Source organism: Callithrix jacchus, chromosome 13 (assembly GCF_049354715.1).
Source record: "Callithrix jacchus isolate 240 chromosome 13, calJac240_pri, whole genome shotgun sequence".
NCBI lineage: Eukaryota > Metazoa > Chordata > Mammalia > Primates > Cebidae > Callithrix > Callithrix jacchus.
In genome coordinates, this window is record NC_133514.1 from 112,689,422 (window position 1) to 112,702,507 (window position 13,086).

The 13,086-nt window shown below is 35.8% G+C and overlaps 1 protein-coding gene and 1 pseudogene across 8 annotated transcripts in view; one reads left to right on the forward strand and one right to left on the reverse strand.

Moving 5' to 3' along the window:
• The window catches only part of RTTN (rotatin), a 180,895-nt gene that overhangs the window by 54,660 nt on the left and 113,149 nt on the right, over positions 1-13,086 (reverse strand). For all 8 annotated transcript variants that reach the window (XM_078346992.1, XM_035271328.3, XM_054244299.2 and 5 more), the window contains 3 exons: positions 10,161-10,254; positions 2,442-2,634; positions 657-747 (listed from right to left, as the gene is read on the reverse strand). In XM_078346992.1, coding sequence (XP_078203118.1) covers positions 657-747; positions 2,442-2,634; positions 10,161-10,254 — 378 coding nt within the window. The remainder of the gene's footprint in view (positions 1-656; positions 748-2,441; positions 2,635-10,160; positions 10,255-13,086) is intronic.
• LOC118146928 (prefoldin subunit 3 pseudogene) lies at positions 7,613-8,328 on the forward strand (annotated as a pseudogene).

The following is a 13,086-nucleotide window of genomic DNA, read 5'->3' on the forward strand; positions in this document are numbered from 1 at the left end:
CAAAGCGAGAGATACTGGTATAGTTCACCTTTAATTGATCACCTCCCAAAAAGTCTTAGAGTCCTTCTTAAAATCTAATTTTGAAATAAAATTTGTTAGCAACAGCTACATGAATAATTGTTAAGCATGTTTTATATACAGATTCTAGCTAAATTCTAGACAAGAATTTAAAATAATAAATATCCGTGAAGAAACAAGAATAAATTATTTTTATCAAATTGGGTTTTGAAAATACATAACTTAGTCACCAAATGTCTTAACAACTTTAACTTTGGTGTAAATAACAGACATAACAGAGAAAGCCTAAAATCAAGAAGCAGAAGATAAACTATACCAATGTCCCGACATCCCTCTTTATTAAAGTGGCGCTCCAAGATATCCAGACATTTGATTATACATTTAAAGCTGGTTAATGATGGAGTCAAGAATAGAATCTAGGTCTTCAAACCCCACCTCTCTTTTCTAACATCCAAACATGTCTCATATTAAAATTTTAAGTAACATATTTCAAATCATGTCATTATACCATGTATATGTTGAGAGGTTTTCATCCTTTTCCTATGGCTAGTATCTCCTCAGCAAGATTTAGATTTTTAACACCTAACGCAAACGAAGCCACAAACAGACACGAGGCAAGACAGACTTGAGACGCTTACCTGAGCCTGAGTGTGCTCAGCTGGAGGTGATGATGGCAGGAGGGCCCTGAGTCCCCGGACACATGTCTGTATGAGGGCAGCATCTGCAATGCTGTGACGATCAGAAAAAGAACACCCTTCCGAAGATCAGTATACTTTCTATTAAAGGTTAATAACTTGGAATTTGAAGTTTAAAGGTAACTCAAATACAATTCAAGAGGAAGGATCTTTATAAGCGAAGAAACTGTTTATAAAAAGATATCCCAAAGAATTTTAAATTGTATTCTGGATTACCTCCAAACAGGAAAAATATCTTGTCAGAGAAAGGTGAGAAGCAAAGAGTTCTGAAGAAAATATCTAAGGAAACCTAATTAAAAGCAGAATAAAATAAGATACAGCCGCCCATTCAGGAAGAAAACAAATGAGTAAAAGGAACCTTGGTGGTTACTTTCCTAATAAAATAACAAAAACACCAGTTAAAATAGCAAAAACACCATTCTTATTTATAAAGTAAAAAACAAAATAAAGTAAAACAAGTAGGAATATTTTTAAGTCAAAAATGAAAAACAGGTATGGAAATATGATAAGCCTTTTCCATAAAAGGTCTTTTAATGCTGACATCAAACTCTTAGCTGACTTCTAAGAGGCAAAGAATATCCTATCCCTAGAGCTCTATTTTGGTTATCTTCAGACAGGAGGAGCATCCAAGAAGGAAAGCCGACTGACTAGCAGTTACTTTTCCAATCCAAGTAGGCACAGTAGAAAAATGAGCAATAAATATTAAAGCCAGAACAAATTCATACCCCATTGCATATTATACATGGTAAAGGAATAATTACAACTGAATAAGGTGAAACCAGCTACTTCCAGAGTTTATATTTTTTAGAGTTTTTTTAATATCCCAAAAGGAGAAGGCACTAAGATTTGGCAGAGACGGAAGACATTCCAGATAGTGAATATTTAAAGGTAGAGACAGAGAGGCAAAGAAATGCAAATGAGCATGTGGTCAAAAGGAGGCGGGTATGGTTGGCTACAATAAACTGTACACCAGAAAAAAAGAGAAGTGATACTTACTAATAGATAAGGGGGTGTCCTAGATACCATCACTTTTCATTCTCACACTAACCCCATTAAATAGGTGTGAATGACACAGTAGGGATTAAAGTAGTTTCCCAAGGCTGCAAGCTACGGAGTGAATGAACTATAATTAGACCTTAGGTCGCCTGAATATCTAGTCCTTTTCGACTCTGCTTTATTAGAAATGCAGAAAAACTATGTCACAGACTGATTAATATCCAATAAGTAATAAAAATTCAAAGAATTTTTCTTCGAATGTAATTTCCCTAAATTTTATCAGAATACTTTCTGATGAAAAGTTTAATTTCCCATAACAAAATAACTCCAAAAGAATTTAACCAATAATTTTTCAACCCAGGGACATTATTCTGACACGACCACTAAAAAGACGAATTCCAAACTCCCTCACAAAACTGAGAACAGGGGATAGCACCATATTCCTTAAGTGTGCTGGAGGATAAATGAGGTTTAGAAGCCATGAATTTTAGAAGGCAGGAGTTTTTCTTTGGCCTTAGTTAAGATAACAAACCAATACAAGTGCTTTAATAGATGTAAAATAAAAACTATCCAGACAATTCTGGCAAAAGCAAAAATCCTAGAGTTGAATGAGGCTAAAAAAGAAATAAAGCTGTATTCCCAGGTCACATGAAATCTCGTATCAAGTCACGAATATAGCTTATGTAAATTTATCTCTACTAGCATGCCTCCCTAGGAGTATTTATCTCTCACCTACAAAGAAGTTCGATGAGATGAGCTTGTCGAACAGCCTTTGCAGTGTCTCTGGGAGCAGTCATCAAGAGGTTGTCCAAGAGGCTGCACATTGCTGAAAGAAGAGATGGAGTAACAAAAACACACAGTTTGGGCAGGGGAGCAGAAAGAGATGAATCTTGAGGTGGCCGTGGTGATGTACTTTCCTGGTGACCTATTATTGAAAATAAACAAAAGAATTACTATTTTATTCACCTTACAACTATGTACACTACTCACAAGTTCTTATAATTAGAAGAAAGGTCCTGAAAACGATAATGGAGAGTTGGGGACCGCACACCCCAAGCATTCAGACATGGAGGAACAAATAGACGATTTACAATCATTTTTCTAAAACTCGAGGGGCCAGAAGTGTGTCCAAATTCAAGTTATCTTTAGATTTTTTGAGGAGTAAAATCTTGTTTAAAAAATTTTTAATTATATAATCATTGTACACATGATCATTTGATAGAGGCACACTATGTGCAATGATCAAATCAAGGTAACTAGGACACCCATCACCTGAAACATTTATCATTTCTTTGTGCTGGGAACATTCCAACTCTACTCTCTAAGTTATTTTGAAGTATACAACAAATTATTGTTAACTATAGTTACCCTGTTGTGCTACTGAACACGAGACCTCATTCCTAACTGTATTTTGTATCCACTAACCATTCCCTCTTTCTCTGGCTCTCCGCTTTTCAGCCTCTGGTAACCCTACTTCTACTCTATCTTATTGAGTGCAACTTTTTTTTTTTTTTTTTGGTTCCCAAACATGAGTTGCAATATTTGTCTTTCTGTGCCTGGCTTATTTCACTTAACACATGGCCTCCAGTTCCATCCATGTTGTTGCAAATGACAGGATTTCATTGCTTTCTCTGAGTTATATTCCACTGGGCATATATATGTTTCATGTTTTTCATCCATTCATTTGCTGACGGAACTTAGTTCTACATCTTGGCTATCATGAAAGGTGTTGCAATCAACATGGGAGTGCAGCTATCTCTTCGATATACTTTTTTTCTTTTGAATACACACTCAGTAGCTGGACCGCTGGATCATGAGGTAGGCTTTGTTTTTAGTTTTTGAGGAACCTGCGTACTGTTCTTCACAGCGGTTGTGCAAATCTACTTTCCCACTGCACGAGAGCTCCCTTTTCTCCAAAATACTTTTAGACTTTAGAATAAGATACCTGCACCCTACATCAGTTAATATTTTTATTAACCTTTGCGCGTTCCCTTACTTTCTGGCACAGCAAGATGTTCCAGGTATATCTTCTTCTTCCCTACCCAAGCTCTAAAATTGGTTATTTGTTCCAAGATTCCCTAAAACAAAGAATGGAGTTTGGAGAGCAAGACTTGGGTACTAAATGTATACATTGCTATTAGTGTCTCATTGGTTCTAGGCTAGAAAACGTGTGTATTTATATATATGCATGCACATATGTACCCTTGAGTACATAAGCATATATTATATCTATGAATAGAAATCATTAATTTGCCTGTAATTTCAGGACTTTGGGAGGCTGGGGCAGGAGGATAGCTTTAGGCAAGGAGTTCAAGATCAGACTGAGCAATATAGAGAAACTTATCTCTACAAAAATTTAAAAATTAAGCAGGCATGGTGGCACATTCCTGTAATGCTAGCTACTCAGGGGCTGAGGTAGAAGGATCACTTGAGCCCAGGAGGTCACAACTGCAGTGAACTATGATCACAGCACTGCACTCCACTTGGACGACAGAGTGAGACTCTATCTCTTAAAAAACAAAATCACTGATTCATACAGAAAGCTCCAAATATACTTCAACACTCTGAATATAATCCAACATTAAACACCTTCCTCCTTCCATATTTATAATTTCCCTTATGTGAAAGTAAAAAATCTGGTTTTCATTATCTACAATATATTTACTTATTTGTCTTGACTTACGAACACACTAAGTAGTTTCAGAATTTCTAACTAGTAATACTGCAAAAAATAAAACTAGTAACCAGAGTTCAGTGCTTGGTTACAGTTCTTTTTGCCATTAGTCTGGGGACTGAAGCCCTAAAAATATGTCTGAGAGTTACTAGGATTAGTTCCTTTCTCACTTCAGTGCTATTCACGTGAAATGTAGCTGGATTAATTTGTTTGTATTCCATGTTATTTTTCCCCAGTTTTGTTGATTTTATTTTTCTTTTCAGCAAGTAAAACATACATGGTTATAAAAGCCAAACTATACAAGATACATGCAGAGAAGTGTCACTATCCCCACCCCTCAACTGCATTCACACTGTTCCCATCCTCTCTTATTTCCTACCTAACTTCTACCCATCCTCATAATTAATCTCATTCATGTCCAGCTGTTCCTTCCTGTTTTCTTTCTACACAGATACATTCATTTTAAATTTTCCCTTCTTTCATTTGCAAAAAGTAGGAAACTGCAAATATCATAAACTATACTCTTTATCATGGTGCGTCTTTCTTCACTTGACAATATTTCCTAAAATTTGTTTCATATCTGTTTGAAGATACCCTCCCTTTTCTCTCTCTCTCTCTTTTTTTTTTTTTTTTTTTGAGAAAGGGTCTTACTCTGTTCCCTAGGCTGGAGGCTAGAGTCTAGTGATGGAATCAAGGCTCAGTGAAGCCTCAAAGCCTGGGCTCAAGTGATCCTCCCACCTCAGCCTCCTGAGTAGCTGAGACCACAGGTGTGCCATCATGCCCAGCCAAGTGTGTTTTATATTTTGTAGAGACACAGTCTCACTATATTGCCCAGGCTGAACTCAAACTCATGGCCTGAAGCAACCCTCCCACCTCAGCCTCCCAAAGTTCTAAGATTATAGGTGTGAGCTGCTGTGCCCAGCACCCCCTTTTCTTTTTAATAGCTATAGCTCTCCATTATTATTTTAAAAATAAATTGTATTTATAAATAATTTTGTTATACATTTATCATTACCTATATATTGTTATATATTTATTTAAAAACTACCCTTCTAATTAGAGGCATTTATATTGTCTCCAATATTTTACAATTACAAACAATACTTACTAAATTATCAAGTACATATGTATTTTTATACTGTTGGAGATAAATAAAAGAGAATTCCTAGAAGTGGAATTGTTTGGTCAAAGGTAAATACATAGTTTTGTTATCTATTGCCAAATTTTCTTCCAAAAGAATTATACTAATTTGCATTCTAACAATGAATGAAAGTGCTCATTTTCCACAGCCTTGCCTTACCAACAGAATGTACTGCCAATACTTAATTGTTGGCAATTTAATAAACAGTATCCTCGGGTAGTATTAATTTGTATAATATTTATCCAAAGATAAAGGCTACTTTTAGGGCCTTTATGAAGTATCTTTTCATGTATTCTGCTTACTTTTACATGAGGGTTTGTGTTATTTTCCCCTCAAATATTATGCCTGTAATCCCAGCCACTTGGGAGGCTGAGGCAGGAGGATTACTTGAGCCCAGGCATTCAAGACTGCAATGAGCTATGCTCATGCCACTGCACTCCAGCCTGGTGACAGACCTAGACCCTGTCTCTTTAAAAATAATAATAAATGTTTGGAAATAAAAATGAAAAAAAAATTAAATTTAGGTAATTATAATAAAAACTGTTCAAATTATTTCAGGGGTAATCTTTCAGTATTCATAAAATATGTATTACATGTCTTCAGCATTTTGAGAGCAAGCATATAGAAACCTTTTTTGAATTTTTCTGCAAAAAGAGCTAGTTCAGAAAATTGTTATAATTTTTTCAATTTTCTGGCTACTTATTTTGTAAAACTAAGGCAGACATTTGAGGCTCTGATCTCTTATTTCCAGGTTTAGGAAAAAGGGAATATACCTGATAGTGTCATACATCACAAGGTAATTGTGAGGAGATGAATCCTCTCTTCACACCTCCCCTTTCTGTGGGTATTCTTTCTTCTACATATATATATATATATGGTCATATATATATGTAGTGAAATGATTGGCAACCAGTAAAACTGCATAAATATGCATTTAAAGCATAATACTTGTGGCTGGGCATGGTGGCTTATGTTGTAATCCCAGCACTTTGAGAGGCCAAAGCAGGTGGATCACCTGAGGTCAGGGGTAGGAGACTAGCTTGGGTGACATTGTGAAACCTCATCTCTACTAACAATACAAAATTTAGCCAGATGGGGTGGCACACCTCTGTAATCCCAGCTACTCAGGAGGCTGAGGCACGAGAATCACTTGAAGCCAGGAGGCAGAGGCTACAGTGAGTTGAGATCATGCCACTGCACTCCAGCCTGGGCAACAGAGTAAGACTCTGTCTCAAAAAAAGAAAAAAAACATAATACTTGAAAATGAAACAAATTTAAAATCAAGAGTAATCCAAACAAAAAAGAAAAAGCCTATATATCCACACAAATGCCTATGTCAAGTGATGATGGGTAAATGTAATATATTCATACAGTTGAATATTATTTGTCAATAAATAAATGAAGTTCTGATACACGCTAGAACATGGATGAACCTTGAAAACAGCACGCTAAGTGAAAGATGCCAGTCACACAAGACCACATGTTATATGATTCCACTTATATAAAATGTCCAAAACAGGCAAATCTATAAAGAGGGAACGTGGATTAGTGATTTCACAGGGTGCCAAGGATGGGGTAGACAGGGAGTGACTGCTGACAGGTACAAAGTTTTTGCGGGATAATGAAAATATCCTAAAATTGATTGTGGTGATGGTTGCACAACTCTTAATATACTTAAAGCCAATAAATTAAACACTTTAAACAAGTGAATTATATGCTACGTGAACTATAGCTCAATAAAGCTGTTAAAAATAAGAGTAAGGCAACATGATTTTAGAGATAAATGTTCATGAAATTCATGATCGAATTTCACTTCATGCCCTATGTCCTCGGCCATTTAAACAATCTGACTTTGCTCCTTTTGTTCTTTTTTTTTTTTTGAGACGGAATCTTGCTCTGTTGCCAGGCTGGAGTGCAGTGGTGCAATCTCAGCTCACCACAACCTCCACCTCCAGGGTTCAAGCAATTCTTCTGCCTCAGCGTCCTGAGTAGCTGGGACTACAGGCACGTGCCACCACGCCCAGCTAATTTTTGTATTTTTAGTAGAGATGGGGTTTCACCATGGCCAGGATGGTCTCGATCTCTTGACCTAGTGATCCGCCCGCCTCGGTCTCCCAAAGTGCTGGGATTACAGGCGTGAGCTACCGCGCCCGGCCCCTTTTGATCTTCAGAAGATCAAATGAGAGGCAGTCATGCACTAGCATCCTCAAGATGGCGGCTGCTAAGGATGGTTGTGACAAAGGAGAAATGGTCACAGGGAATGGGCGACGGCTCCACCTGGGAATTCCTGAGGCCTTGTTTGTGGAAGACGTAGATTCCTTCATGAAACAGCCTGGGAATGAGACTGCAGATACAGTACTAAAGAAGCTGGATGAACAGTACCAGAAGTGTAAGTTTATGGAACTCGACCTTGCTCAAAAGTGAAGAAGGCTAAAAGGTCAGATACCTGAAATTAAACAGACTTTGGAAATTCTAAAATACATGCAGAAGAAAAGAGTCCACCAACTCACTGGAGACCAGATTGTCACTGGCAGATAACCTGTACTGCAAAGCTTCAGTTCTTCCCAAAGATAAAGTGTGTCTGTGGTTGGGGGCTAATGTAATGCTTGAATATGATATTGGTGAAGCTCAGGCATTGTTGGAAAAGAATTTATCAACTGCCACAAAAAATCTTGATTCCCTTGAGGAAGACCTTGACTTTCTTCAAGATCAATTTACTACCACAGAAGTCAGTGGCCAGGGTATATAATTGGGATGTACAAAGAAGAAACAGGGATGATTCTACCAAGAAGAATAAAGCATAATGCTGGCAATTAAAAATGTGGTTCATTTTCCAAACTTGTTTTCTCAAATACTCCTTTATCCTTACAGGTTGACATAACTTTGAATCTTTGCTGTTTTACCAGCAAGAATTTTAAGAAGAGATGAACACCATTTTATTTATTTATAAAAACAAAATCAGTTTCAAATATTTTTGACTTTGTGTTTTTATTTTCACATTTCTCAGCAAAGCTAATGCTATTTTAATCATTATTTTTGTCATAAGAAAACTCTTAGCTGAAAAGGCCAAAAACTGTGAGACATGCTATGGAAGCTGAATGCCAGACACTAGCACGGTTTACTTTTTCCCTTTCTTATTGGCCAATGTGACTCTCGCTTGATGTGGTTAAACCGTTTTAGAAGTCGAGAAGACAGATATTGGGAGTATTTGTAAACTTGCTGTTATTTGGTATATGTAGGATTTAGTGATCCTCCATTGCTATTGTCTTCTATAAAAGGGGTTTCATGACTTACTGCTTAACAAATAACTACTATGACATTTTGGACATGTCAGGAAATGGTGATTTGCCTTGTTACACAGTAAGAGGGCTATTAAGACAACATTTTTTTTTTAACCTTAGATAAGTACATCATGTCTTTGCAGTGCCAGCATAAGGGAGATCTTGGCCAATATGAAATACAGTTACTCATTTGAAACTCTTGGCTAAGGTGATTTTGCAGTTCTTAGCAGTTCTCCAAAGCATCTTGAACAGGAATATTAAGATAAATGTAAATCTGCAATGGCTGAACAGAGTTGTGAGCTTTTTCACTCATGAGAAAACCTTATAGGAATAGTAAAAAAAAATCCCTGTGGAAAGCTGCTTGTACGTTGGCCAGTGCTGGGTGGTACAGATTCTGATAAAAATATAAATGTATTAGTTCATCTCCATGTAGTTAAAAAGTATACAGTGTTTTGTACTTATATTTCATGGTATTAAAACACTGATGCTTTAAAAAAAAAAGAAGATCAAATGAGTATTTCCTACAGTTAAATATTTTTAGATATCGTGAACATGAATCACTAAAAACCAAAATGGAACACTGTTTAGGAAATTATTGGTAACAATATTGTAATGAAAATTCAAAGTTTTAATTCAGCAAGTTTTTCTAAAGATTTCAGAAAGCATTTTCTCTACATATACAAATATGTATGCCAGTGTTTAAAATTACTTTCTTTGTAGGTAGTATATTTTTTCAGGTCAGGAATTTAATGCTATTGAATAATACTTATATACTCTCTAGAATTAAAACAAAACAAAACAAAACAAAAAGCTAAGCTGTAATCTTCAAAATATATAAAATTTGAAGCACAGCAGTGTTGGAAGCAGTTCCCAGTACCAGGAGTAAAGTTTATATATTGCCATTAACAAAAATAAGTCCCAAGTTGTATATTGTGTATTTCTAATAAAGACTGAATACATTTTATATGCTTTTAAATGGAAGCGCAGCCTTAGAAAAGAACAGAATCTCTTTACTTTCAAAGTGGATTACTTGTAGTAAAGTGTTTTCTCAAAATAAGGGAAAAAGATAAAGTTATACCCATCAGATCCCAAATTCTAATGCCAAATACCTATGAGAGTCTAATAAGGAGCCATATGGGAATCAGACTATTTATTTGCTAGCCAAATTCCATTTATTAGTTAAGAGCATTTGTTTTGTTAATTTCTGATATATTTATTCTAAATTTATTTCATAATGGTCTATCACTTATTTCACTAAAATTATGTTCTTTAGACATTTACTTTCAAAATATCTGTCTGGACCAACTTGTCACTTTTCTTTTTGAAGATAGAATGTCTTCGCTTTTAAAGGATACCTTGAGCCACAAACTGGTCATGGGAGGCTTCAGGTAGAAGTGTTGTTGACTGCACAAGTGGCTGAAATTCAGCACTCTCCGACGAAGGTGCCACCTAGGAATCAGTAAAGTATTTTACCTATTAAGGTGACAGTATGGAAAATGAAACACAAGCAACATATACACAAGATATCCTTAAACAAGAAGGTTTATAAAAAAATTATACTGGTTAAGATAACTAGAAAACATTCATATCTTAGGAGTTACGGTAGTTTTTATAAACAGCATTTTCTACTTCTTCTTAAAGGAATTATCATTGTTTACATAAATCAGTGACTCAAAGGAGCAAAGTTTTAACTTGAGGTTCATTTAGGAGTTTAAGGTTCCCATAAGGTCAATTCCCTCATTGCTCAAATGTTAGAAAGGCTAAAATATACCACTTTAACTATATTTTCATTGTGATATTTTGTATTTCTTGATTCATAACAAAGATATTTTTTAATGTTCCAAATGGCACACATAAATTTTAATAATGCCTAAAAAATCAGAAGTATTAAAAGATTTTTCTCCACCTCATCTCATATCAAGGAAGAACATTAAAAAGTTGTGCCAATATGCTGACACTGCTTCAGAATACAACATTTAACATAACAGAAAAATCTGTGGAAAGCAAATACAATTTCATCGACAGGTTTATAATGCGCAGACCGACCTTCTAAGACTGAAAAAGCACAAAGCGATGTGTTTTGCACCTCTTAGGTGAAAAACACTTTACATGGTGAAATCAGATAACTCTTTTCTTAACCATCAATTTCTCTTCTGTGAAATAACATGAAGTGCCCATATCTGGGTAGCCCCCATATCAGTGCATGCAACACAACATAAGCGATCAACAGAAGTTATAAAGTACCACTCCAGACTCTTTCACCACATTAAGTAAATGTAACAGTCATGATACCAAGAAATAAGTGAGGAAGCTGCCACTAAAAAATGTAAGCTAAGCATATAAAATGACCTAAAAGCTAAATCCAGAAAAAAATTCAGTCTAAATAAGTCAAACATAACAAACATTAAATGCCTTATTTTATATAATATTAGATCCAGATACTAGGTAAAATAACCAAAAGCTTGTTTAATTTAAAAAATATATTCAGCTACAATTGGCAATGGGATGAATGTGAAAAAATGTTCCCATCAACAGATATCAAGACAACATTTATAGTTCCGTGAAGAAAATCATATGCCAAGACTGATACCACGAACTATGTAGAAGCTAATCTATCTGGCTCCTGCCACAACTCTTGGTTGTATAAGAAAAGTTAAGGAGATAATGATGCTGAAATCCTTTATCATTTCACTGAACATTCCTTCAGCTGACAAAGACTCAAGAAGGCCTTATTAGTGATATAAATAGAAGTATGTACCTGGTTTGCAGTTTCAAGATCAGTGTGCGGAAAGAAAGCTTATAAGGGCCAATAAATACCTGGCTCATTAGAAGAAAGCTAAGTTGTGATTTGTGAACAAAGGTCGGGCATTAATAAGGATGCGATTTTCCCTAGTATAGTCCACAGAAGGGATACACAAGTTTAGAAAAGATCCTTTTAAAAAGAACCTGATAGTTGTATTATAACTTACGCCATGTGGTTGGAGAAACACAAAGATTGCCTTAAATGGTGCTTTAAACTTGATTATGGATGATTTATATTTCTACTAGCCTCTCTCTATTTTTTAAATTTGCTAAATTAACATATTGCTATTTTAATAAGTAAAAACAAAAAATTGCTCCATTTCTGTGCTCAAATCCTTGCTTGTTTAGAAATAATCTCCAATATAATATTTGGTTATATTTGATAATGTACACTGATATGAAAAATGTTACTTTTCACCTTGAAATCCAAGTAATAACTAGACAATTTTGGCATTCAAGTACTAGCTACTACAAGGTGCAGTATGAGCCTACAAAGCTATAGGTAGAAAAAGCCTGATCTAGTCCAGGTCCTCATTTAGAGAAAAGGACCACAAGTTAAGGGATTTGTTGAAGTTGAGACTAATCAGGATTCTCAGTCCAGGACTGCATTCATGAATGACAGCATAAATGCATTAAAATCAGAGTATGTCATCAGATGTACCTCTTGAGAAAGGTGGCTGGCCTCGTTTGAAAGGAGCGGCTTCTTTCTCCGTGATCCCCGTGTCCCCATGAAACTTCAGCTAGACTAAGACCTCTGTCCCATCCCAGACAGAGGAGGGAATGCTGAAGGAGGGGGAGTTGGCTTTGTTTAAGAGTAAAACTGAGCCAGCCTAAGTCATCCCTTCCTGTCAAGCTTCATGCTGCTCTCTACCTCACAGTAAGTAGGAAGCCCCAAGTGGGATGCCTAGGGTTGTCCTCTTACAACAGCGAGAGTCTAATTCTTACATCTATCACTTGCTCAATTCACTAAAATGGGCTAAGCGCAAAATCATGGTCTAGACTTTTCCCTTGTTTTCACGTCTACCACATAACATATCCTAAGATCTTCAATTTATATTCCCTTGATAAGACAAAATGAAACCTGAATTTGAATATATTTCTAGCCTTATCACTTTGCAGATATTACAGAAGACAATACAAGCTTTTTAGAGCAGGTTGATGCTACTTTTAAAGATACTGTCCTAAAACAGACTCAGATTGTGTAATGGATGTTGAGAGCCGATAGGAGTTGGGGAAAGGGGGAGATGTTTGGTCAAAGAGTGAAAACTTTCAGATAAGATGGGTAAGTCCTGGGAATCTAATGTGCAGCGTGGTGAATATGGTTAATAATAGTGCACAGTCTACTTGAAATGTCTTAAGAGAGTAGACTTTAAGTGTTCTTACCACACACACAAAAAAGGTTAACTCTAAGGTTAATTAATTTGACTGTGGTAATCATTTCACCACATATACATATATAAAATAATCTCATTGTATACC